At 36.0% G+C, this 25,477-nt stretch overlaps 1 protein-coding gene across 1 annotated transcript in view; it reads right to left on the bottom strand.

Annotated features, from left to right (window-relative positions):
- erbb4b (erb-b2 receptor tyrosine kinase 4b) overlaps positions 1 to 25,477 on the bottom strand; it is a 186,278-nt gene that overhangs the window by 55,647 nt on the left and 105,154 nt on the right. Inside the window, exons 4-13 of the mRNA XM_088003702.1 lie at positions 25,134 to 25,265; positions 22,350 to 22,523; positions 17,384 to 17,502; positions 15,958 to 16,099; positions 13,925 to 14,117; positions 13,507 to 13,653; positions 12,611 to 12,684; positions 8,105 to 8,195; positions 5,798 to 5,997; positions 2,473 to 2,605 (exon numbers count right to left, since the gene is read on the bottom strand). Of these exons, the coding sequence (XP_087859828.1) occupies positions 2,473 to 2,605; positions 5,798 to 5,997; positions 8,105 to 8,195; positions 12,611 to 12,684; positions 13,507 to 13,653; positions 13,925 to 14,117; positions 15,958 to 16,099; positions 17,384 to 17,502; positions 22,350 to 22,523; positions 25,134 to 25,265 (1,405 nt within the window). The remainder of the gene's footprint in view (positions 1 to 2,472; positions 2,606 to 5,797; positions 5,998 to 8,104; positions 8,196 to 12,610; positions 12,685 to 13,506; positions 13,654 to 13,924; positions 14,118 to 15,957; positions 16,100 to 17,383; positions 17,503 to 22,349; positions 22,524 to 25,133; positions 25,266 to 25,477) is intronic.

Below are 25,477 nucleotides of genomic sequence, written 5' to 3'. Positions count from 1 at the left end.
GATAGAGACTGACGTGTAGGCAGGCAGGTAGGCAGGGCGTGGCCCCGTGCGCAAGCAGTGACTGTGACACGCAGTGACACGCCTAGCCCTCCTGCCCTATCAGCATCTCAAGATCCTGACTCCTCTCCAAAGTGGCCTCCCGAACTTTTGTAATCAGGTTGTATTTCTGAACTCAAAAGGAGCTTTCATGTAATTCTCTGTTAACAAAGACAAGTCAGTACAAAAAAAAAAAAAAACTAAAATGTCATTAAAAAATCTCCCCAGGGTGCATGTTTTCTCACTTTTTAAAGTGGAGGAAGATAACATCAAGGGACTCCTAATGTTATGAGTCTCTGCAGGGGTGCACCTTGTTCCCAATGCTTTTTAAATTGTACTCTACTTCCCCCGGTTCCTAAAACAATCTTGTATAAGAAGGAAAATTAAACAAAACTGGAAAACCCTGATAAATGTGGGTTTTTTTTTTTTTTTCTTGGAAACTTTTCAGGTAGACAGTGAATGAAAGTCATACTATTTAAAATTATTACACACATATTAATGTAGTGAAAATCTCTGTTGTATCTGATTCAGGAGCGGCTTAACAAAGCAAATCAACAGTTGTAGTCTATCTTCTGGATAAACCTGTGTGTGATGGCTCTTGTAGCTTTACCCAGCCTGCAGTCCACACATTTTGGATGTGCCTAAATCTCCTAAATGGTCTTTAATTCACAATCAAGTAAAAGCTGTAGCTATCAACATTGCATGTTCACCATTTTCTACCACATATTCTCCATTTTAACAGTTTTTTTTCCCCCAAGCTAGGCAGATGTGTTCAGGAAGATTCAAGTTAAATATGTACTAAGTTTTAAGATGCCCTAGTAAAGTACAGTCCTCCTCCTATTAAACTGTGTGGGTTTAGACTAGATTTGAGAAGAAAATATCTGTTGCCATGTTACTTAATTAAAGGCATTTCAATGAGATATGTAATATGTCTAAGCTAAAACATGTTTTGAGAGCCCAGGCTCATTACCATGTGAATCTTACATGCATTTTAGACAGACAGATCATGATATACTTTGATGTTGTGTCAGAATCACCAGTCCAATTTGCTGTTTACGTATCCCTTAACAAAGGAACAAGTTAGCCAACCTTTCTATTCAAGTGTTTATTGTCAAGAAAAGCCTTCTCTTGTATAACAGTACACTTCAGTATGTGATCTGCATTTAAAATATAAAATTATAAAGTATATTTTTTATGGTTGGGTTAAAATATGACGCATATACATTTATTTATTTCTAAAAGAATAGTTATATTTTATAGCTAAAAAAATATATATATATATATATATATTTTTTTTCCTCCTTTCATAGTTCAGGGATCCATCTTTGATAGTCTACACACTGCTGCTGAAGTGAATTTGATTTGCTTTTGGCATTTGCAGGACTGTCTTATTTTCCTTTACACTTCCAGCTGCAGAGTTTTCTCTCCCTCCCCTGCCCACCACTTCAAATGCTGATATTCAGTTACCATAGAGCCTTGACTGACATATTCTCTTGCTGGAGCTGTAAAATCCTGAGATCTGTCAGTGACCATGCATGTTGCTGCTAGGAGACTGAGAGGGAGCTTCAATAAGTGCAAGACTGTTATCACAAACAATAGAATAATGAGTCATTGTTTTTGTTTAAAGAAATAAACACAGCATATGGAAATATCCAGCTTACAAATGTGGGTGTTTATGTCTCCATTCACACATTTAGGTTATGCCTCTGATCATGTATAGTTTGTGGTTAAAGGCTAAAGGATATAAATAGGTTTAATAACTTTGTATCACTCTGTGCCTCCAGAATAAAACATTAATGACCTTAATTAAGGATTAAAGATCATTATGTAGCTAATCTCAGATGAATTTGTGCAGGAGTATTAACATCTTTATGGGGCCTAGAAATACAAGCCAAAAGAGCCTTTACCAATTACAAACTTACTTTAATGGAAGTTGCTCTTTTTTTTAAATTTCATTATACGTAATTAAAATAGGTAAATCAATAAAATGTAAACATCTGGCAAATCTGTTTCACAATAAATTACTTCTTGTCCATGATTTAAAGTAACTGTGAAAAAATATTAACCGATGTTCTGCAACATTTGAAAAAATACACACAAAAAAGAGAAAAGAAGAACACCATGTAGTGCTTAAAATACTATTAAAAATAAATTATATATAGCAGATATGCAGGCATATATGCAGGCTATATGCCTATATTTGTAGGCATATAGCCATACTATATACTATATAAAATAATCAACAAATACTGCACTCTAAAGAGTCATCTGTCATATTAACAATCAGTTTTTTACTCTGTGCATGGTCCGACGGGTAGAACTGACTGCATGTGCACTTTTATGAGTTTTTTTCTGTGTGTGGTTTCGGAAATTGACCGTTTGATGGGACAGTACTCTTATGCGCTATCTATGCATGTATAGAAATTCATTACTCACCCTTCGTACAGGTTACAGGTATCTACACAGGTTCGTCCACGGCTGAAGTACCGGCAGGACAGGCACTGGTCCGGACCAGGACCCCAACATCCAGCATCAGAACACAATGTGTCACACACCATGTGGTCCTTGGCTGTTCAGTACAAACGATCAGAAAGACAGTGAAATGCATTCAGAAATGCTTTCATGCATTTCTGAATGGATAATGAAACAACAATGTATTTGTTAAGTCATCAGTTTGGTGTAAAAAAAAATAGCAAAAATAATAGCATCACTCATGATAAGACATAGGGTTAAATGTCTCAAGGCACAAGATACTCTGAACATTAAATGTTTCTACCTCCTCATGACAACTGCATATCTGTGTTGGCCTATAAAGTCTATTTTTCATAGCAACAGATTTCTTAAGCCAAGACTGGGATAAATAAAGTAAGGCAGATGGGTGAGTGGCTGAGGGACTAAATTATTTCTCTTCCGGAAACAACAAAGTGTCAAACAATAGACACCAAGATGTCTGGATAATTATCCCTTTTGGATCAAATGGTTGACAACACAAACACTGTTGTGTTCCAAACTGTGTGAATATATAAACAGTGTGTATGATAATTAATCTTTATGCATGAAGTGTGTATTACTATTACATGTTTTTGTGCAGTTAGCACAGTAGGGATCTGTGCTGCTTCATTATCTAAATGCTGAGCAAACAATGGCAAACCACAGATGAGACAGAAAGAACTTGCAGATGCCACACAGATTTGTTGATATAATTTAGGCTAACAGCCAAAAGAGTAAAAAAAAAAAAAAATGCTGTTAGGTCTTGTTTTTTAATGCACTACCGATCAACCCTGAACATCTCATCTGCTCTGCTTTATAGAACTATATTTGTTCTTTGTCTCATGTTCCCCCACAACACACTTCCATAAAAGTTATGACACATGGAAGCACAATGTTAAAATACTAAATCAACACTCTTCACTAAACATGAGGTTAGTTTTGTTTTTGGCCACTTGTAGGACACACCACATAACCTTGATGTCTTACTGCGTTATGCTATTTTAACAGAATGTTGCAGTTGTTCAAAGAAGACTGAGACTCAAAATCAGTTGTATCCTTTTAGGGAAGAATATAAAGGCTTTGGCTTTTACAGCACAAAAACCACCTCTCTGGGTAATCTGGTGTCACGTGTAAACTGACCAGACAGAGGAAATAACAAGAATAAGAGTGTTTGGGGGCTGGCAAAACACATTAGTTGTGCTGCAAGATCAAAAAGAGCAACTTGAAATGTGTCTAAAATGCTTGAAAAAGCCCTACCATTAGGAAGAAAGAACAGCCTATTGCAATGAGTGTGATAATGTTTTTAAAAGGAAGGAAGGATGTGACAAAAATGTAAATAACATAAAAACACATTTACTAAATGGTAAACATGTGAATGTGACTCTGCTGCATTTTCTATTAGGACTGATCAGATGTCAGCAATCACGGTAGCAATCACCCTTACAATACAATACAGTATTGTATTGTACAGGGGAAGGGAAGGGAATACAATACAGTATTGTATTCCCTTGTAGTCCATGCTTGCAAAACTGTAGTGCACAATTATTTTATTGATTTAATCTGAGCATTTTGACCACAATATTACATTCACACTGAGAGGGAGAAGAGGAGTCTATGACATGTGACCTGCTCTTCACTGATTCTTGTTCACCCACATGTCCACACACAGCTCCTTATGTAGGACAAAGAGCTCTGAGGGATGCAGTTAAAATTCTACTTTTAAGTCCAGTGTATACATGATTGACCTTAACCACACTAAGCTATGTGACCAGCCAGATTTCTGGGTTGTGTCATTCAGAGTAAACCTGTTAAAGCTAATATTCTTTGCTGTTTCTTTTACAGATTTAAGGTCTCATTATTGGTAAGCAATTATATTTCAAAGAGGTTTGTGGCTTTACGTCTTTGAAAAGTGCTCCATTTGCTGTATGGAAAACTTTCTTTGCATCTGCAGACACAGGTAACCAAAAACTGTGATCAGGGGATGCACACACACAACAGACTTCTTGTTCAAACCGTCAAATGCAAGCAACAAACAGCTGAAGTTGGATTTCTCCTTTGTAATTTGAGTCTTTGGAATGTAAAATATTTTGTGCTAAAGAAGCTTTTTACAGGTTGAATAAATTGTGCTTGCAAAGACACCTGCTCATGAATCTGGGTCAAGCTTTGAAGGGATTATGCAAAATGAAACAGATGTGGTGTATAAAACAAATTATCAAGATGCAATGCCCTAAAATATGAAGCAGACCAATCTAGGCATTACAACAATGTAATATGTAGACAATTTTCACCAATGCAGCCAGATATTTTGTGGAAGTACATCTGTCAGAACAAGCTCTGGAAACATGTTATGCTGTAGAGGTATACATAACTAATGCAAGCAACTATCAAGTGATCATAAGTGATTATGATGAAGACATCATAATGTATTTCTGCTTTGGAATCCTGCGTAGCCAAAACGTCATATTGGAACCATATAAAACTTATATGTGATGACATGGTCTAAAGACTGAAAGCTGTGTTGTTGGAATGAAGTGTTGACAAGGACACAAACATATATTATTGTATGTAATTATGGGCTTTAGTACCTTTATAAATTAATGGGATATTCCATTCATGCAAAAAACCGAGCAATGGAAAGATCGTTTGTGCTTTGCACCACTTCCTGTGCCTTGAAAAATAATTCACAACCCTTCAACTTCCTTTTCATTTTGTATCATTGGAAATATGAACATATGTGCATTTTATTGCAATTTATGTGACAGACCAACCTGAAGTAATGCATGACTGTGAAGGGAAGGAAAATGACATCTGATATTCAAACTTTTTTTTTTTTTTTTTACAAAGAAATGCAGTGTTTTTGGCTTACACCCTCTCTACTACCTTACTCTGATACACCCAGATAAAATCCAGCATAACAAGTTGCTTTGAAATAAAGTTTAGCTGTCATAACATAAAATGCTATGACAGTACTGAATAATTGATCTTAAAATAAAACTTTATTTTACGTAATAAAACAAAAAATAGTCAAGAATTCCTCACTTTAAGAGGATGACACTGATTTGTATTGGTTTAAATATTTTTGTGGCCCGTTAGATAATTTTCAGAAATAAATCTGAGATGTGTATAATCATTAACAATGAAATTGTCAGTAGACAGTTGTAGCTTAGAGTAATTTCTGAAATTATGCATGTCTTTTGTAGGTAATGACTTGACTTTTCAATTTTATTTTAATTGACACAAAACATTTCCTAAGATGTAACTCTAAACTTACCACATTCTTGTGGGCTTCTGTTGCTGCGAATAAGGACATTTTGGTTACCAGCGCGAAAGAGTCTTGTCCAATTCACAGTGCTGTAGTAGCAGAGTTGGCTGTTCTCTGCAATGTGGACATTCCCAGCACTGATCTCTCTCAGGGACTGAAGCTGCAGTGATGAGATGCCCTGCTGTTTTAACACCAACAGGGAAATCCCACTGAGAGGGCAGAATAGGTGGAGGTGAGAGAAAGACATGGCCAAACAGGAACAGGGGGATATGAGAAGAGAGGGAGAAAAGTTGAGGTTGAATACAGAATGGAAAGGGGGAAAAGAGAGAGAGAAAACAGGACAGTTTACTGAAGATAAGTTAATTTTATTGAGTTAGCATTTGTCTGAGCCCAAAGCAGAAGTGCACAAAGCACATTTTAATGAGCATCCCCCAATCCATCCCCCAATTTTGTTTTTTTTTCTTTTTCACCTCGGACACAATTACAGATTAAGATGCCTTAATCATGCAGATGATGTTGCATCCAACACGGTTCATCTAAAGGCAAGGTGTTCCCAATCTCAAAATGTGTTTCAAAAAAAATTGTTGGGACAGCAAAGTCCCAACTCCACTGTGTGTATATATACTCACCCACCCATCACCCACATATCACAGGGAAAACTCCTACCACCGTCATCACCATATTGTCTAAAGTGCAATTAAATGACCACAATGTGAACCAGTTAAACAACCTCTCTGTCTTTCTTTACTTTTGTTTTTAAAAGTTTCCCCCCCATGTTTTGTTCCTTTTGCTCCACTTACAGTTTAAATATGGCAGAAAAGCAGCAGGGAGTCAGAGCCATCAGACAGACAGAGTACGCAGGATCAAGTACAGGGCAAAGGTGAGAGGCAGGCTATAATTTCTCCTGCTGTTTTCATCTGCATGCACAGCACATAACCACACTTTTAAAAAGATACACACACACCTAGTCTGCAGTATATAATCAGACACGACTTACAATATTACCATCCAAATGTCACTACACGTTTCCAAGCACTTTTGCAAAAGGCAATGAAAAGTAAGTGATAAATAATTATGTTCCATCAGATGGGTTAAAACTACTTAAGTCTCCAAATGTCAAAACAAAATCATGACCAAAACCATTTCCAAGCAGTTTCCTTTGTAAGTGATAATTAGACTTGGAGAAATCTAAATTCAGAGCACTTAATCACAGGAAACGAATGTATTCACTAATGATTTTTATATTTAAAATGATGAAGATGCATGAAGCAAGCTCTATTAAATGCTAATAGCTACTCGATGCAAATGATAAGTGCCAGATTTATAACTCTTTTAAGGTTGCTGAAAGTTCATTTTGCAACAATGGAACAATATAATTTTGTAAACTATTGAGCTGATCCTAGCTCATCCAATTTTGCAAAAATAGTCCATATTTTTGCAAAAATAGTCCATTCAAGTACTTATTTAAATATTCAATATTTGAATAAGTAGGACAAACAAAAAGCAAAGGGAAGCTTTGTCAAACTGAAATAAAGCCTTGCGCAACCCCGACCAAAGAAGCAATTTATTGCCAATCTGAATCCAACACTTTTGGGTCAGTGTTGAACAATTGTAATTAGGATTTATAAGCAGACTGATATTTTTATTCTCAGCCTCAATATCATCAAAATATCCATGTTTATGACTTAATGGACTGGCTATATAAATGTACATAGTTCTGTGAAACAATTAAACTTGCTATTAAAGGGATATGCAAATGAAGAAACTTCTTCCCTGGCTTTATCTGATGTCCTCCTGATACAAGTTTGTTCAGTCATGTTCTCTTAGATGCTTCAGGCTGACATTGTTTTAAGTGAGTCATTTAGCCAAGTGCAGAGTGAGCAATGTATCACAGTGCTGTTAAAATTATGTATGCTTTGGTTCAGTCCACTTTTCTTTCTCAACAACATTAAAACCTTAAATCCTTAACTGAGGTTAGCTGCAAGTCCTCTCTGTTTACGTTTGGTGTAACTTTTTAAAGTTGCCCAGAACACTTCATTATGCACTTAGTTCAGCAAAGACATTCTGCGTATGAACAGGTATCAAGTTACTGTAAATTCCATAAATCCTCCCTTATTTCCTATGAACTATGTGAATCTGAATGCACCTATTAGTCTGTCACTTTGCTGCTGGTACACCTGAATTTTCCTACTGAGGGACAATGAAAGATATTTCTACTCAATTCTATTCTATTAGTACATAAAACTTTGGTTAAACACATATTGCACTGTGCAAATACGGGCATGTTCACAACACATTTGCTGTTTCATCAGGTACCTGTACAGTGCTCTTCCCCCGATAGTTACTAGGTTGGAGAAAACACTCAGGTCAGTCATGTTCTCAGGCCAAGACTGGATGTTAAGGTAGCCTAAATAGAGAGAAATGCAAACACAGATACATAGGTTACAAGTCTAAGGCACAAAGATTCTGACATATTTCCAGAGGTAGCAATAGACTTCAAGCAGTTCCCACATTAACTGAGAGTTGACATGGAAACGCCACAGACCTTTGACTCAAACGCATGCCGTAGGATTGACTTATACAAAGAAGATTTTCATACCAATGCAAAGTCTGACACGTCAATGTTTTTTTGTTTTTTTTGCACTTCCTCCTGCTTCTCCTTTGTTGAATCATTTAAAGGATTAAATGAAAAGCTGGAATGATGGCTGTGGCTCATTTATAATTTTCAATAATGGATTCAGAGAATATGAAATATTTAGTAGAAGAACAGTGGGTGAGTACAATCCCCAAGCCAACACCAGAAGACAAACAAAACTATGGGTTAGGGAAACAAAACCAAGGCTAAATCCACAATGAAGAGATAGTACAGTCAAGAGAGAATGAAGAGAATGGAAGGAATTAATGTCGTAGCAAATACAAAAAAAAGCTATAATTAACAGCAATTATGTTAACACAAGAAGAAGAAAGCATAAAGGGCACAAGCTGCATTAATCACCACGTAGAACCAGCAGAAGGTGGTGGACGGCAATTAAAAAAGAAAGAAAGAAAAAAAAAAACAGTCTGCGCCTTAGGATGTATAGCACATTCTTCAATCAATAAATAGTATTTGACGTCATCATATTACGGTGCGTGATTTCCTCCCACTGGGTGCATAATATTGTTTATCCAAAAAGCGGCTTGTTGAAAACAGAGAGCAATAACCTTGAACAGCCTCTTTATCAGTTGAGAGACATTATTTGATTTGTAATGTCAATCCCAGCTGAGCGGCAGCAGCGTTGGGAAAATGTGTGTAAACAGCGTTTACAGACCAGAACCAGAAGACCTGAGTGGTCCGGCAGGCTGATACAACAACAGCAAATCTTTAATGTGGTCTGGTGCTAAAACGTTCAGTGAGTTATAAACCAACAAACGTATTTCAAAGTCTATTTTCTGAGCCATGGGGAGTTATTGTAAGGATTTTAAAAATGGGGTGATGTGCTCTATCTTCCTGGTTTTAGTGAGAACCAGAGCCACAGAGTTCTGGATCAGCTGCAGCTGGAAGATTTATTATTTGTATATTTTTTTAGGCAGACCTCTGAGGACACTGTTGCAGTAATCAAAGATAAATGCATGGATGAGTTTCTCCAGATCTCGGTGAGACATTAGTCCTTTAATCCTGGAGATGTTCTTCAAGTGACAGATGGCTGACTTCTCTCTCTGAATATGTCAACAAAGAGGTTTTGTTTGTTAATTAATCTGCCGAGTCCAGGTGTGAGTCCATCATTTGCCTTCAACCCATCCACCATATTTTGAAGTAAACACACAAATGCACACACATATCCTCTCAATGCAAACATAGTATTTAATTGAAAATAGTAAGTTGATTTAAATCAGTTTTCTTCAAATTGCTAACAACACTCACTTTTATTAAGTTAATAGAAATTTGTAGTTGAACAGTCTCTCCAGCATGCTCTACTTTAGATGGATTCATTTAAACAGAGCAAGTTTTTGATAATTGTGCTTTTATTCTGTCTTGGAAAGTACTTTGACTCAGTACTGCGTGCTTCCAAGTGCATATGCTTTACTTGAGGTTTTATGGAAACTCATATCTTCAGGCCTGTTGCAAACTCTCTCTCTTTTGAGCTCCACTTTACAGTAAAAAAAAAAAATCATTTGCAACAAAAGAAAGCAAAAATATTTTTTCTGGAATTTTCTGCACCTTCCTTTTAATTCTGTTAACATTTACTATGTCTGCTAGTGCCAGAGTTGTATTATGCTTACAACAGTTAGCTGCACTAGCCTGACCACCACCAGCTGTAGATTTGTCAGGCATATCTAATTGGAACATGATCATGAAGATAAATGATATGAATGGCTCATATCTTGAATGCCAATTGACCTCATAGAGTTACAGGAAGATACTGATCCATCTGCATCCTCCATAATGGAGTAAAAATTGACTTTCATTCTATGTTATTAATGAAATGATAATAAACTATGTATTGCTTGTGAATGTATGCGAGTAGAACTAAAGAACTTAAGAGAAAAACTGTGACATCAGTTAGATTAAATGATGGCATGTTAATAAAGGTATTTATATTTGACACAATTTGTTTATCAGCTCATTTTCAAATCCAGTTGTGAGCTCTAAATATTTGTTAAGATACCACATGAAAGTCAAAGCAGTTGCTGAATCCGACTCGTCCCCCTAACTGGCACCTAAATACAGTGATTTCTATATGACTAATTCCTACCACCCTGTCCTGATGTGCACATTGTGTAATGGTAGTAGACACAGAATCTTATGTCAGTGTCATCTAATAGATCTGTCCATTTCCCGTCTCCTCAGCTTTGACTAAGTTTGATTTTGTAAGATGAAGAAGTGGCTCATGTTATGCTGAGAGCCACATTAAAAACGCACCAGACCGCACAGCAAATTGCTCTGTGGAGGCTTTTAGCAAAGAGGACCAGGAGCTCACAACTAAAGGTCAAGATGGCTTAAGTTGTGGTGATTACAGTTCTGAGTCAAAACATTGATAAACCCTTATGGAAAATTGCACAACTTGATTACTCACTTGTTGCCCTCTTCGAATAAGACCTGACCTGGTGGGATGTATTTTAAGATCCATTGAAATACGGTTCAAAGGGAAAACAATGAATAGTAAAAGATGAAGGAGTGAGTGTGGATGGTAACAGATGCCGCCCCCCCTGCCCCCTCCATCCTACTCATTTGAAAGCTAAGGCGGTGTTATTGTGACCTAAGGGTCAGAAAGCCAGGTTGACTTCTTCTGTCAGATGCCATATTTTCTTGACAGCTCAGGGAGACGACAAGTTGTGCTGACACGAATGTCTAAGTACATGGCCACAGGTTTATGCCCCATCAACTGCTCTCAACCAGCCATCACTCACCAAAAAAAGGGGAAAAAAATAACATTAAGAATAAATAAATAAACACGCCTTTAATATACATACATTAACGACCTGGTTGCCACTAGTATTAAGGAAGTTTAAAGTCTCAAAATAAAGTAATATGTTTTTTTTTTAATTATTATTATTATTATTTTTTTGAAATTCCAATTCAGTTCGAGCACATTTATTCTATAATCCGAGTGCCCTAAATTATCAGGTAACTTCTGCTGTCAATGCCCTGGACAACCCCTTTTTGTCAACAGGGCAGCACTTATTCTCCTGTGACATTTTATAGTGATGGAGCATACATTTGAGAGGGTCACTATTTTATCACTATTTTACTTTGCACAAATCCCTAAATCGGAGGTGTCCAAAGAGCCGCCAACGTACCACTGCTGGCCCTCTGGAGGGTCATGTGTAGCAATTAATCACAATTAAAGAATGTAAGTAATTTGGCCTGCCAGCACAGATGATTAATGGAGACTGAAAATAAAACGTTTTAGAACAAGATTTTCACAGACAAATTACTATTTTGCAAAATGTTAAAATGCTCTACATCAAATGTGTCAAATTCAAAGCACAGGGGCAGTTTTTTTTATCTGCATACAGTCAATTTAAATCAGTGTGAAAAGACGTTCAATATACTTGGTCTCATTTTCAGTTCTCAAGTGACAGAATCATAATATAAAAAAATGTCCAAGCCATTCTGTTCTAGTGTTCGACTTTGTGTAATCTTCATAAGAAATGCACTCTGAGCGTTCTTTAAAGCTTAACCCTGAACAACCTGGTCTACTCAGACTCCTTAAGAACCAAGTTTAACATCTGACTTATTGTCACTCTGTCACTTAATTCCCTGGTCTGCATATTAAGTGCTTGAGATTTATTTCATTGAGCTTCTCCTATTACGCACTTATATGATAGATGGAAAACATTACTAAGACTATATGAGATCTGCCACATATGTGTTTTTATTTTAGGAGGGAAGGTGACATCACAGATACAGGTTGTAATGTTCTGCTGGCACTGCTGCATGTCTGGGCTGGAAAAATGACAGCAAACACAAAGCTCAAAAGTGGCAGCGGCACAGGAGAGCTGGACAATTACCGATGCACACCGCATGTTCTGGATCTTTTCTTCATAGTGCGTGAAGGGAGAGTAGGGACTGAGGGACTCGAGGCTAGAGAGCCCCCAAGGGAGAAGCGGAGGAGAGACAGAAGAGATTGAAAGTCTCATATAATATTCATCTTATGCTGCATTGTCTGTCCTTGGGGTGGACAGTCTCGGGAGAAGGGAGAGGGTTGACTTGAGCAAACAAACACATACATACAAACCCAGCTGAACTCTCCTAAAAATGCCATAAATGGTAAGGCTAAAAGAATAACATCAGAGTGATGAAGTTGGCATATCGTTATGCGGCGATGAATATGTACCAACCTGTGATTTCCCGAACTGTCCGGAACACATTGAGTTTTTCTGGATCTAAAGGTCCAATGTTGTGATAGACATCCCTACGAGAGACAATTGTATATTAAAATGTTTAAAAAGAAATATGACAGAATAGGAAAAGACAAAACAAAGAAGAAATTGCTACCTTAATTTATTGTGGTACAAAACTGATACACATGAACAAGGAAAGACGCTTGTCTTTTGCATTCCTTCCTGTCTGTGTGTGTGCTTCTATCATGTTCGAAATAAAATAAATAATTGTTTACTTAAAATTGTGTTCACCACCAGATTTTGACAACCATATAGAAGGTGGATTGCTTGCACAGTCAGATTTGAAATATTTAGAGCAAAGTCAGATAAAAAAAAAAAACAGGAGAAAAAGATAAAGTACTTTTGAAGTCCTCTGCACTTGCATTGACACTGCAGTGAAACTTGGTGGCAAACCCAGTTGGGTGGAAATAATATGGAGAGTGAAAATATATAAATATTTGTTTCTTTTCCTTTAGAAGTAAGATAGTTTATTGATTTATACACCCTAATATTATTCCTTACCATTAGATAGAAGCCAGCATGACAAGTTTCTAAGTTCGTCTGGTTAATTGTTATAACCGTCTCACAAAAGAGTTAGTGACGGTTTTAGATTTATTACTTTTTTTTTTAGACATTGGGAGTTCAATGCTCGTCGACAAACAACTGATGTGTAATTGTTTCCACATAATGTTCACTGTGTTGGTAGAAGTGATGTGGGTGGGTTGGAGTGGGATCATTTTCTCAATTTTCTACAACCACCATCACCATTTTAAAGATGAACTTTCAGCACCAAATGGTGCATCTGGGACTTTTAACGACTCTAAATATTGTTTTAATAGGCTGAATCACCTCACCCTTTAATCCCAGTAATAAGGAACACCAGGTTGCCATTGATTTTGGTGCAGTTGACAAAGTTGTCAATGTTGCTTGAGTCCACTGTCTGAGCTGTCTGGAGGCTGGCTGTGCCTATTCCATCACATGCTGCACAACCAAGAGAGAAAAAACAAGTTTCATTCAATTGATTATTGTATTACTTATGTAAACACACACAATATTATAGATTTATAGTTTAATAATGTGAATTTTGAAACCAAGTTCCAACAGAGTTTCTATGTAGAAACATGTCATTGTATTATTTGAAATGCTAACTAACCCATTAGTGATTGAAAAATATAATATTCAACTATTAATAAACAATTGAAATGTACATTCCCTTTGCCTTAATAATGTCCCTTTGAAAATGTGTTTGTTTTTAAGTTGAGAAATTGCTACATAAATAGAGACATGAGAAATGATTCATACTTACCTCTATCTGTAATGATTACAACTTTGGCCATTTCTTTTATTTTACCTTTTGGGCAGATATCCGTGCAAGGGATGCACATCTTAATCCGGTTCTCCTCCACCTCCATCTTGTTACTAGGGCATGCTCTCACACAGGAGCTGTGGTCCACCACAAAGTTATCTAGGAAAAAAAAAAAGTCACTGTAAATGTCAAATACAAATGGCTGCTGTTTGTCACACAAGAACACATGGTAAAATAAGTGGTAGAGGAGTCTAGGTAATCACACTACAGAAAAGTCACTTTGGTTAGCTTTTTTCAGGAATGAAAAAAATGAACCTCCAGGAATGTGAAAAAAAAAAAAAAACATCAAAAGGCAGAACAGTTGTTCAAATATTATTGTTTCATTGTTTTAAGGTGAATCCCTTTAAAAAAAACAGCAAATAAATACAAGAGTTTTTGTCAACTAATGCCTCAAGTTTTGTTGAAGCTCACAGAACAAATACTGATAAAATTATTTAATATAACCATATTGTATTTTAAAACAAGATTTTACGGACTTTTGATCTCAACACTCTTCATTTTAGAGTATATTTTTGAAAGTAAACATTGAAGTAAATTTTTTATTTCCACACCCAACAGACATGAACTTCTCTCCTCTCCCAGTGGGTTGTGGTTAGCAAGCAACATTAACAGCAACAACAACAATAACAATTCAAATTCAAAATTTCTTTATTGATCCCATAGGGGAATTAAGCAAAAATTACAATCTTGTTTTTATATAAGAAAATAAAATGTAACAATCAGGCATGTTTTTATTGCTCTAAATATTTTAACAATTAGATATAATGTGCATTTTTATTTGTGCCAAAACACTTTCTACGTTTGCACTAAGTCACATTCCACACCTGCTGGCTGGACTTTTCACTCATGCTGTGAGCACGACTAGTTGCTCACACTTAATTGTGGGCTCAGTAGCTGGACAATGGCTACCAGGGCTGCGTATGCTGGTGTACACAATGAAAACATTACGAGCTGATGTCATAATGATACAAATTAAAAAGAATTATTACCATTCATGGATTTTTCAACATCATTTACAACAATTTCAGAACAAAACAAGACAGGCTCTTGGTTAAGAATACCATCTTGATTGCAAAAACCACACCGAGAGTGATCATAAAAGGATTTTTTTTTTTCAGGGACAATGTGTCGCCTGTATTTATACTCATTCCCCACCCAACCCCCAGTGTCGTAAATTTTCTTTCTTACAGTGATACAAGCCAGAACGTAATTTCACCAGACCACCTTCTTCCGAATATTTTCTGTTTCAATTGATGGCTTTATGGAAAGCTTTAAATATGACTTATTTTGCCTCTTATTAGATCATGGCTGACATCTTAAAACTATTTCATGGAGGCCAGAATTGTGAAGTGCATAATTAATAGTTATCTTGCAAACAGCCTATTCTTTGAGATATAGGTCTCTCCAGCTTTGATGGAGACCCACGACTCTTTACACCTATCAAGTTAGGGTGGAAAGATTTGTTGTGGTAAACTTGGAGCCCTTTAGTTTTCTTAATGTCTGTAGTTACCAAAGTTTGTCTCTGTCCGATGTAATGCATTTCTTTTTTTTTTTTGTTTTGTTTTTGTTTTTGTAATGTTCCTTGTTCACCAGTGTCCACAGCTGAATTTAAATTGGAAGTAAAGAACACACAGGTAGATTCTAATTAACTGATCAGGGAGATTTTGTTTGCACCAAGTTTTATTTTGGGGTACTAGAGAGGAGGAGGTTACAAATACAGGCACATATTAGAATGTTTACTTGCAAAATTTTATATATATTATTTTTCGAACTGATTCAAAATTATACACTACTTTGTTTTGGTCTACCAGATCAAATCCCAATTAATACATTGAGGTTATTGATTGTAGTATGACAAATGGGGGAAATTTTCAATTGTATGAATACGCTTGCAAGGCACAGCAGACGTCCATTTGCATACTCAGGTGGGGGAACTTACGAGGGCACTTCTTGACACAGAAGGCTCCATAGGTGTACTTTGCTCTCGGGTTGTGTTCGAGTTGGAACGTGGTGGGATTGTAGACAAATGGCTGAGGGCACTGCGTAACACACGCTCCACTGTCATTGAAGTTTGTGCAGGCCTGTAAAGATAAAGACTTAAGTATCTCGCCTAAACATTATTTAATTTACATTTCATAAAAAAACAAACAAAAAAAAAAACACACAAATCTTCAAATCTTCATGGTTTTGCACTAATATGGTAGTGCTGCAGCACACTGCATGAAATAGGATTTTAAACTGGTTACAGGATTGTTGCAGCATGTGAATAAATATGTGATAGTGTGGTTAAACATGAAGGTATTTCATAAATCTCAAATTTATATTGACTACACCACATGTGAATACCAGTTTCCCTTTGGAGTGTGGAAAAGAGTTATCAAACGGCAAAGACTGGGCGTACTCTCCCTTAAACTGATCTAATCACTTTTAATAAAATAGAATCTGATTTTTTTGTACCAGCTAAAGGATGTCATAATTTGTGGTGGAAACTGCAATAAATAAATTTATGAAAACAGTTTGTTTTTTTTTTTGTTGTTGGAATTTTACAAACACATTTCTTGTTGATGTTATGGTATCTCATGGCCATCTTCACCAACTTAAAATGGTATAAATAAAGGGTCAACTTCTACAGCTAAATCCAAGCCTGTTTTGATTAGGAATTCAATTAAAATCCTCTCCATTCAGCTTGTTTACAAAGGATTAATTCATATAAATATATGTATAAAATTTTTCTATATATAGATATAGATATATAGACTTATATTTTTACTGTCTTACATTATGCATTGTAATACTTTTTTTTTTAAATCTTTTCATTAAACATTTTATTTCTGCAAGTCACAGGAACACAATCGTTGAAATAATTGTTCCTGCGAATCAGACAACAAAATGTTATTTAGAATCTACCCAAAAATAATGTTGATACTATTAAGATAAAACCGCCATGTTGATATAAGTAGTAATACATGAATTTGGACATAAACTGAGACTACTTCAAATACTTTGCTTTATGAACAATAGAGGCTTTATAAGTCATCCTAAAACTGCAGGGCATATAAAAGAACGCTTTAAAATATGATTTACCTTGCAAGGAGAATAAGACAGGATGGTTTACTAGTGAACTCTATACAGGATTTAACTTTGAAAAATGCTAAAATAAATGTATTCCTAAGATTTACCATACAAGTGATATTTATTGCAAGCTAAAAAAGTTTAAGGAAGATTTTTGTCTTTGAGGTTAATGCTGAAAAATGCAATGTGGTGAATTATTTGGTTTACTGTATATCAACTAATGTTTTTCTTTATCCCCAGTACTCGGAATGATTGAAAGTGATTGGTTTTGATCAATGGAAAACTCCACTTACAAAACAGTCTGTGTCCTTTGGGCCAAAGCAGCCACCTGCACACTCGCGATGGCAGCAGTCACTTACATAGGGACCAAAGCAGCGACCGTCGCACTGTTCAGCACACACCGTCTTAGTTACTGTGAAACCACAAAAGTAGGAAGGAATTAAAAGACATACCCCATAGGGTTTAGACCACAATCTGTTGCAAACACAATCCTTTCTGCACAAGTATGTGTTAAATGACAATGTCATATATGTATCATTTGTTCTTTGAAAACTCCAGCCAGTAGTGAAAGTAGCTGAGCATACCGATTTCTCTTCTCTGACATTCACATACACTAAACAAAGCCATTCAGCCATTGGTAAAAACTTTATTGACACTGAAAAAAAAACTCTAAAAGGTGAATTGACAACCATATTTGAGCAGGTGCTAGATACACTGCTGAAATGAATGGCACAATGCTCAAGTCTTCTTGCTGCCATCGCTGGCAACCATCGCTGGCAAAACTTTGTAAGGATTAGTGTTTGTGTGCTTGCATCTGTGATTTTTTTTCCCCTTAGCAAGCTATATTCTGTCATGTTCAACCATATTTTCCTCTGCCTGTAAGCACACCTGAGGGTCTATCGCTGAATGTGACAGAGATGTAGTGATTGCCATTTAACAAGGTGCATCGCTGTCACAATGGAGAGATGCCCGTCCCTTTCCTCATGTGCCTTTTGCAATCATATGGGCTACCGTATGGCTGCGTTCCTCTCTTACAAGCAGCCATATGTCAATGCACATTGAACATGCTGCAGACAAAGATAAGTAGCAATGGGCACAGCTTAAGTTTGAGTTTTTGGACTCATGTGAGAGATCAGGGGGGAAAAACGGAATAAAGTAATAAAAAATATCCAAGAAAAGCTCCTGCAATAAATGGGTAAACTTGTGTTTGAGGATAATACTAATGTAATACTTTTTTTTCTAAATATGCTACCTCTTTACATGTAATATTTTATCTGCATTGACTTATATTTAAAAGTTTACATTTATGTCTTTTAATCAAAAAATCTGAAAACTTTTCCTACAACACTCATCAATAAATTATAAAAACCAAAATGATTTTTATAATTTAGCATTTAACTTCTTTTTGATTTTTCTCTGATTAATACAGGGTTAAAACTATACATACTAAGTCAAACATATGTATGCACCTCCCAATAATTAACTAAAAGTCCCTTAGCAGCTCAAATAACCACGCACCTCTGGGAAAATTCTTGCTAGGTGTCTGAGCATTCTTCGAGCAAAAAAGGGAAAATGTATTTAACTGATCTGCTTTCTGGCAGGGGCCCACTTTTTAAGAACACAAATTTTAATTCAGATTTCAGACTTCCTAGAACCTCAACATTGGCATGACTATCGCAAAACCTGGCTTAATGTGTTTAATGCTGCAACAGTCAGTTATGCCCAAATTTCAATCATCTTAGCTGTTGATTTGAGTTTTCAGTTGCGGAATATTGATGCCGCATTCTTTAAGTTTCATTTATTTATTCTTCAAAATTAATACTATACAAAACTAAAAATTACATGTAACAGTTATACATCAATGTAGAATATTAGCAACACAAAACTGGAAAGTATAATTCTCTGCATTTTTCAATGGAGGCTCATGATGTTTTGTTGGATGCTCCATTTCTCTTTCACCGTTACTCTGACGAGATACTATCAGGGTGATGGATACCCCCGCCGGAAAAAGTCACCAAAACGAAAAATGTGACCAAGAGCACACACTTCACCCCACACCGAACGTACCTTCAGCGTCATTCTATTAATGGTGCCTGGACTAAAATGAAAAGGCCTGCTTTATTTAAAGACACTCCGTCAAACAAATGACCTTGCCAGAGAGAGGAAAGAGAAAGGGAGCAAGAGTAAGAGATGCAATGTTGTTTATCAATTTAGCTTTAAAACTTCCACTTTAAGAAAAAATAAAAGGAAAAAGAAATAGTGCCTGGTGACAACAAATACCGAAAGAATCCATCTCATGAAATATGCCTGGGAGCTTCCATTTGAACAGACTGTGGACAGCAGCATCAGTCACAGGAGCCAGTGCCTTTCAGCTGCTATTTACATGAGCAAAAATTTCCTTGCTTTTTTTTTTTTTTCTCACTTCTGCAGTAAAACAAAAACAAAAACTTTTTTTTTTTTTTGGTCAAACAGAAATGTTCCAAAGATAAAAGGTGTAAGTTGACCACGTTTTGTAGTTAACAATGTCTTCTTGTAATAAAATATTCTGTTAAATTTTTATTTGAATTAAAGCTTAATGTCCTTCTACTGAATGAGCATACAATATAGATCAAATGCTGTTGGTAATACTTCAACCCTCCTTGAAGGCTTAAAGGATTCGGCTAGCAGTTACCTCATGCTTGCAATCAGCCTGATTGTATTTCAGTTACACAGAAAACTGTCACATTTTTTGGCTCATTTTAGCCAACAAATAGAACTTAAAAAAATGATTAATAAATGATTAATTGGAATACAGCTTGATCTGAACTCTAAAAACAACTATACTGTGTATTGTTTTTAACACCGATATAGATCGGATGTCTTAAAAGGAATACGTAGCAAGTTTGCATGTTACTTTCTACAATTCAAAAACATGCATACGACTTTACCATTTGATTGGAATTGCCCTGAAATCGGTGTTTGTTTCCATTTTTGCTTTTGTTTCAGCTCTGCTGTCAAATAAATCAATGTATTTATTTGACAATTGCCTTGATCAAGGTATAACATTTCTCCAATGAAGCTAAGATTTTAAAACCACCAGAAAGTGCCAGCATAGACAGAGTTTTGACTGGCTGTGTGTATGAGAGTTTTACAGCACTTCCCCTCCCCCACCTGTTTGCTGCACTTTGCCATTCAACAGGCTGAAAGTCGCCAACTACATTTTTTTCTGTTACTAGAAACACAAATTTGGGCTGTATGGAAATATTAAAGAAAATATGTGCTACCTGTTACTCAAGCTGTTTTAAACCTACAGCTGCAATGCTCACTGCACACTAGGAATAGTGGGGCAATATAGGGGCACAATGCAGGTTAGCATATAGTTACATAGTTTGACTATAGAATCAGCTACTACCAGCTTGTGAGACCCAAAGTATAACTATGAAAAGCAGAAAGACGCTTTAATTTGAAAAGCAAAATGTAAATTTACCAAGCGCTTATTAAATATTAGCTATGAACTTGTCCAAGGTGAACCAGCCCCTCCTTACCCTATAACTAATGTAAGGACAATGACCCCATTTTCTAGGTCAATTTAAATGTTGATGTTTTTCAAAGACGCCAAAATGAAAGTAATTTTTATAATTCAACAATCTCGCAATTAGTTTATTATATCTAACTGAACATAAAACATGTAAAGATTTTGTGGAAAGCAATGAAAGAAGACTGGATAATGACATGCACACAATGTAAAGCTGCAGACAGGAGGTAAACTGTGATAACAGGTAACCACCCACAGAAAGACAGAACTAGGGCTTATCTGGACCTAGTCAGTGATGTTCTGTCAACCTTACGTAGAGGAATAGTTTATTCCTAACTATCGTAATGAGATCAGAGCCGCAGAACAAACTCTTGTCAGAATAAAAAAGCATAAATGAAGATGTCAGAGAACAGAGTGATTGGAAGAAGGAAACTTTTTTTTTCAAGAAACGTCTTTTAATTTCCACTGAAATTGCTTGCAAACTTAAAGAGGAGAAAGTGAATAATCTGACTTGTCGAAATTGGGTACCTCTGCTCGGTTCCCGTTTAGTTGATCAGATTTTTACGCAAATGGAAAAAAGGCTTTTTTGTGAAAACTACTCCACATGAAGTGTTAAAAAATTGGATTAGTTGTTTATTAGCATGGTACATAAATTTTCTATAATAAAATAAGGTTTAGGATCCCCCGGCTTGCCACTTATTTGAGATAAAGGAATAATAGTAAGCAGAACGTTTTGCAAGTTAGAGCAAAAAATTGAGAATGAAGTTGAGCTCTATAAAGAAATGTTTTTTTTTTTGGTGTATGACAAGAAATAATCTATTGCATTCATGTTTGTTTAGCTTAATTTTATACAAAAGCTTTAGCAAAACCACATTCAGACCACTTTTAATAGTCCACAGATGACTCATAATATGGATTTTGTGTGAGATTACAGTGAGAGGACGTTACATTTAAAAAATAAAATAAAATAAACAAACAGTATGAATAGGTGACTCCCAAAATCAAAAAAAGTTAAGTTACATTTTATTCTGAATTGTAGTTGAGCCCCAAATGTTTTATATGACCGGTAGATTATGATTTAAATGTATTATCATTTAACCAAAATAAGATATGCATCTCTTAAGAGAAAAGGCATGATAGATAATAATAAAGTTCTTTTCAACAATCAGAGCACAAAGCTATCAATTGTCATCACAGCAATCAAACAATTGTTAAAATTTCTGACTGGCTTCTTGCACTGTTATTTTGATGATTTATCTGTGGCGATGAGCACCAAATCTCTGAAGGACTCAATTGAAATTGAGACTCCAGCTGAGGCACTTCAAAACATTAATGACACTTCCAAAATTCCAGCCCTACTTTTAGTCTAAATCTACCATTACTATGAAGAAGGATAGTCTTAAACATTACCAAGAAATACAGAGTTTATTTGGTGTCAAACAATAACTGGATTCTGTCCACCTCCTTTTTTCCACTTAGCTTAGTCGGGTGGGGCCAGCAACATCTGCACATGTGAGAATAAACATCATTTATTTTCTGATCATTAGTGTTGTTTTTGCAGCACTGAGTAATTGGGGTACACAAAATGTCAATTTAGTTTTTGTCCTTGACAAATACATAAATTAATTACTTAAATGAAAGAAGCTTTTTCTTTTGTTAGACTTTGAGGCACTACTGGTCTTTATTAGCCCCTTAACATGAAAGTGAGCTAAAGCTGTACCTGTCTTTTACTGCACTGAACTTACAGCTTTGACAGTGGTCCTCCTTGGGGCCCCAGCAGCGCCCAGTACAGGAACGATGACACTTTTGACCTGCAAGAAAGAAGAATAAGAAAAAAAAAAAATCATGAAAAAGCAAAACATTAGCTAAACTTTTAGAAACTATGATCTGGAGTCTGTGAACTATGACTACAAGTACAACTGGCTGTTACTCTTTTTTGTTTTTGTTTCAACTTGAGTGCGTGAGTGTTTTATAAAAAAAAAGTTTTAATTAGCTGAACTCTTGTGTTTTTTTTTATATCTTCAAGATTCATTGCTTTGTTTTAAATATATTTTCAGCATTCTGGGTGTGTGTGATAATTCTGTTAAATTAAAATGTGAAATAATGCACTGCTTACAAGAAATAAACGATTGTGAGAACTTGAATGTATAATTATAGGACACATTTGCAAATTACTTTTTTAGGCATTTCTGTCTACTGAAACACTACCTATTCACCAATTTATACCTGCTGTTTTTAAAAGTACTTTATGTAATTGTAGCATTTGGTTGTTTTGTAAAAATAGGTGTATTTTGTACACAGCAATACATGTGCCAAATAAGGCAGCAGCAAAGAGAGTGAGAATAAAGCAATGGACAAGGAAGAAGAAATCAGTCAATCAATCAGGCTTACTTGTGTAGCACATTTCAGCGGCAAGGCAGTTCAAAGTGCTTCACATTATAAAAATACAATAATAAGAAGTCATATAAACAACATACAGTAAACAGCACTGAAATATATCCTCAGTGCTGCAACTGGATTTCTCAGTTTTTAAGGACTTAATTTACTTTCAAGTAATTGACTAACTGTGGGAGCTGAGCCTGAATGAGGAAAAGTGCTGCCCTTTGTCCATCAGCCTCTTCAGATGAGAGCTATTAGCATTTGATGGACTCCAGTGCCCACCATGTGTCCACCGTGTGCCTCTCCATCCTCTACTTGCTACTCTTTGAGCTTTTCTGCAATATTTTCATTTCTTTCATTCGAAGTTTACCTATCTTTGATTCTGTATCTCTGTGTCTTCTCCCCAGCCTCGGTTTTAGTGTCCGTTTTGTTCGATGTTTCAGAGAACGGTGGTCTGCCCGTATTATCAATGCTGGAATTTTGAATCAAGTTCTTCTCTCATAAAGAAACCAAAAGACAACAAAATATTGGCACAGATAGGATAAACACTGTAACAACATAAAGCTTTTGTGCCCCCAAAGAATGACATGAAGATAATGTTCTCAATGGTGGATTAGAAGTCTGGAGACCCTTGATCTTTTGGATGGGGTAGATGACTTACATGGGAGTCAGGGTCGTTCCGAGGCTAACAGGGCTGCAGGGAGGAGGGGGATTGAGCAGAATATCAATGCCATGAGTAGTTAATATGCATTGGAAGTCTCCAGCAAGTGTTGTGAAAAGAAATCCAAGGACATGTGCCTACTGTCTTTGTATTTTGCTTCAAAAATGGTAATGCATTTTATTTTATGATTTGACAAGAAGATTTAAATGTCAAACAGTGGGAGCACTGCATTAATAAAACCAAAAGAAGTGTATTAAGAGGCTCAATGAGCAAAATAAATGGGGCAGAGGAGGTGACTTAATTTATTCTTACTGACAATCACATCAGGCATCGACCGCCCCCCTTCTCCCTGACAGACTAAATATTGTTTTTCTCCCCCTTATTTCGATATGTCCCATTAAAACTCAATGTGTTCATTAACATGTCTTACAGCAGGTTAAAGTGGGGCATGAAAGGGATTTGAATAAGTGAAGATTATGATTTATAATAGCAAGCACAATAAAACAATAAAGTCAAGGGTGGGCGTTTCCATGTTTCCATAGCAAATCCAAAATGGACTTTGAAAATGTGTATTTGTCAATACATGATTTTTGATTCAAATGTGATAAGTTGTGATTCACTAATTGCACACCCTGCAGTTAACTTAGTAAAACATATTGAGTCCCACCACTAATTTGTTTTCTCTCTCAACAGTCATGCATTATTTCATGTTGGGCTATAACCAGGGGGCAAAATATGCTGGTTTTAAAGAGGGATGATCACTTTTGCAAATCATATGTGAAGAATAAGTTTAAAAGAATGTAATCAATCAAATTAATTGGTTACATATTGGATGTTTACAAAACATAACAAACAGCAAATAAACAAACAAAAAAAAGAGTGAAGCAAATTCTTAAACCCATCAGTGATTCACCCAAAAAATGAGATTGTTTGGTCTAAGCACACAAATCATTGAAAAAAACTGATCTCTTCTAAGTTTGTTAAGTTCTAAAGCAGGAAGTTAGACATCTGTTCAGCACTTCAGAAGTCTGAAGTACTTAGAAGTTGTGTTAATGCCAGCAGCACAACATGTGTTCACTGAGGAAGTAAAGTCTTTGTGCTCCAACTTATATTGTGAGGTATCTAGCTCTTGCAAACAACGAGAAATCACAAGGAAAATAAGATACATCTCGTTCTCTGTATGGATGTTTTTAATAATCAATCATGCAACCAACAGTGTTATTGAAGCACAATGTAAAATCAATGCAGTATCCTATTAAACCCAAGCATTGGAGTGTAATGATTAACCTGTGGTTATACTATGCATCCTACAGAGTAAATCAATATAGCTGTGTTTATACAGGATAAGAGTGTCTCGGGGGAGAAAAAAAAAAAACAAAAAAAAAAAACACCCTTTAATCTTATGAAACCTTGAACAGAGCAGAAAATGTAAGGTAAATTGTAGTAGCATCACTGTTCTATTAGATGGCCTGTCTTTATAGTTACTTACATATAACACTGCTGTTAGTGGGTACCACTATAGGATGAATCCTTGGATACTTGACAATGTCCTGCCAGTGGATTGTGTCTGCATGGCAGAGGAACTTGTTTTGGTCAACATACACACCTCCTTTGAGAATCTCTGTGGACAAAAGAAAGACAACACGGTCAGCTGTGACTTTCTGGATTTGCAACAGTTTTTGCCCGCAATGTGTTCAAAATGCAGCTTTTATTTTTCTCGACTGCAGAAATCTTTCAACAGTCAACTCAATATAATTAACCAGTTTCAACACCAGCACTGTTAATTATATTTCCTTTACTTTTAGTGCAAAAGAGGCCAACCTTTAGGGGAGT

The sequence above is a fragment of the Poecilia mexicana genome, unplaced genomic scaffold (genome assembly GCF_051168715.1).
Source record: "Poecilia mexicana isolate PSO_F unplaced genomic scaffold, ASM5116871v1 scaffold_2, whole genome shotgun sequence".
NCBI lineage: Eukaryota > Metazoa > Chordata > Actinopteri > Cyprinodontiformes > Poeciliidae > Poecilia > Poecilia mexicana.
Note: the sequence above shows the minus strand (reverse complement) of the source record. Positions and strands in the feature narration are given on the sequence as shown.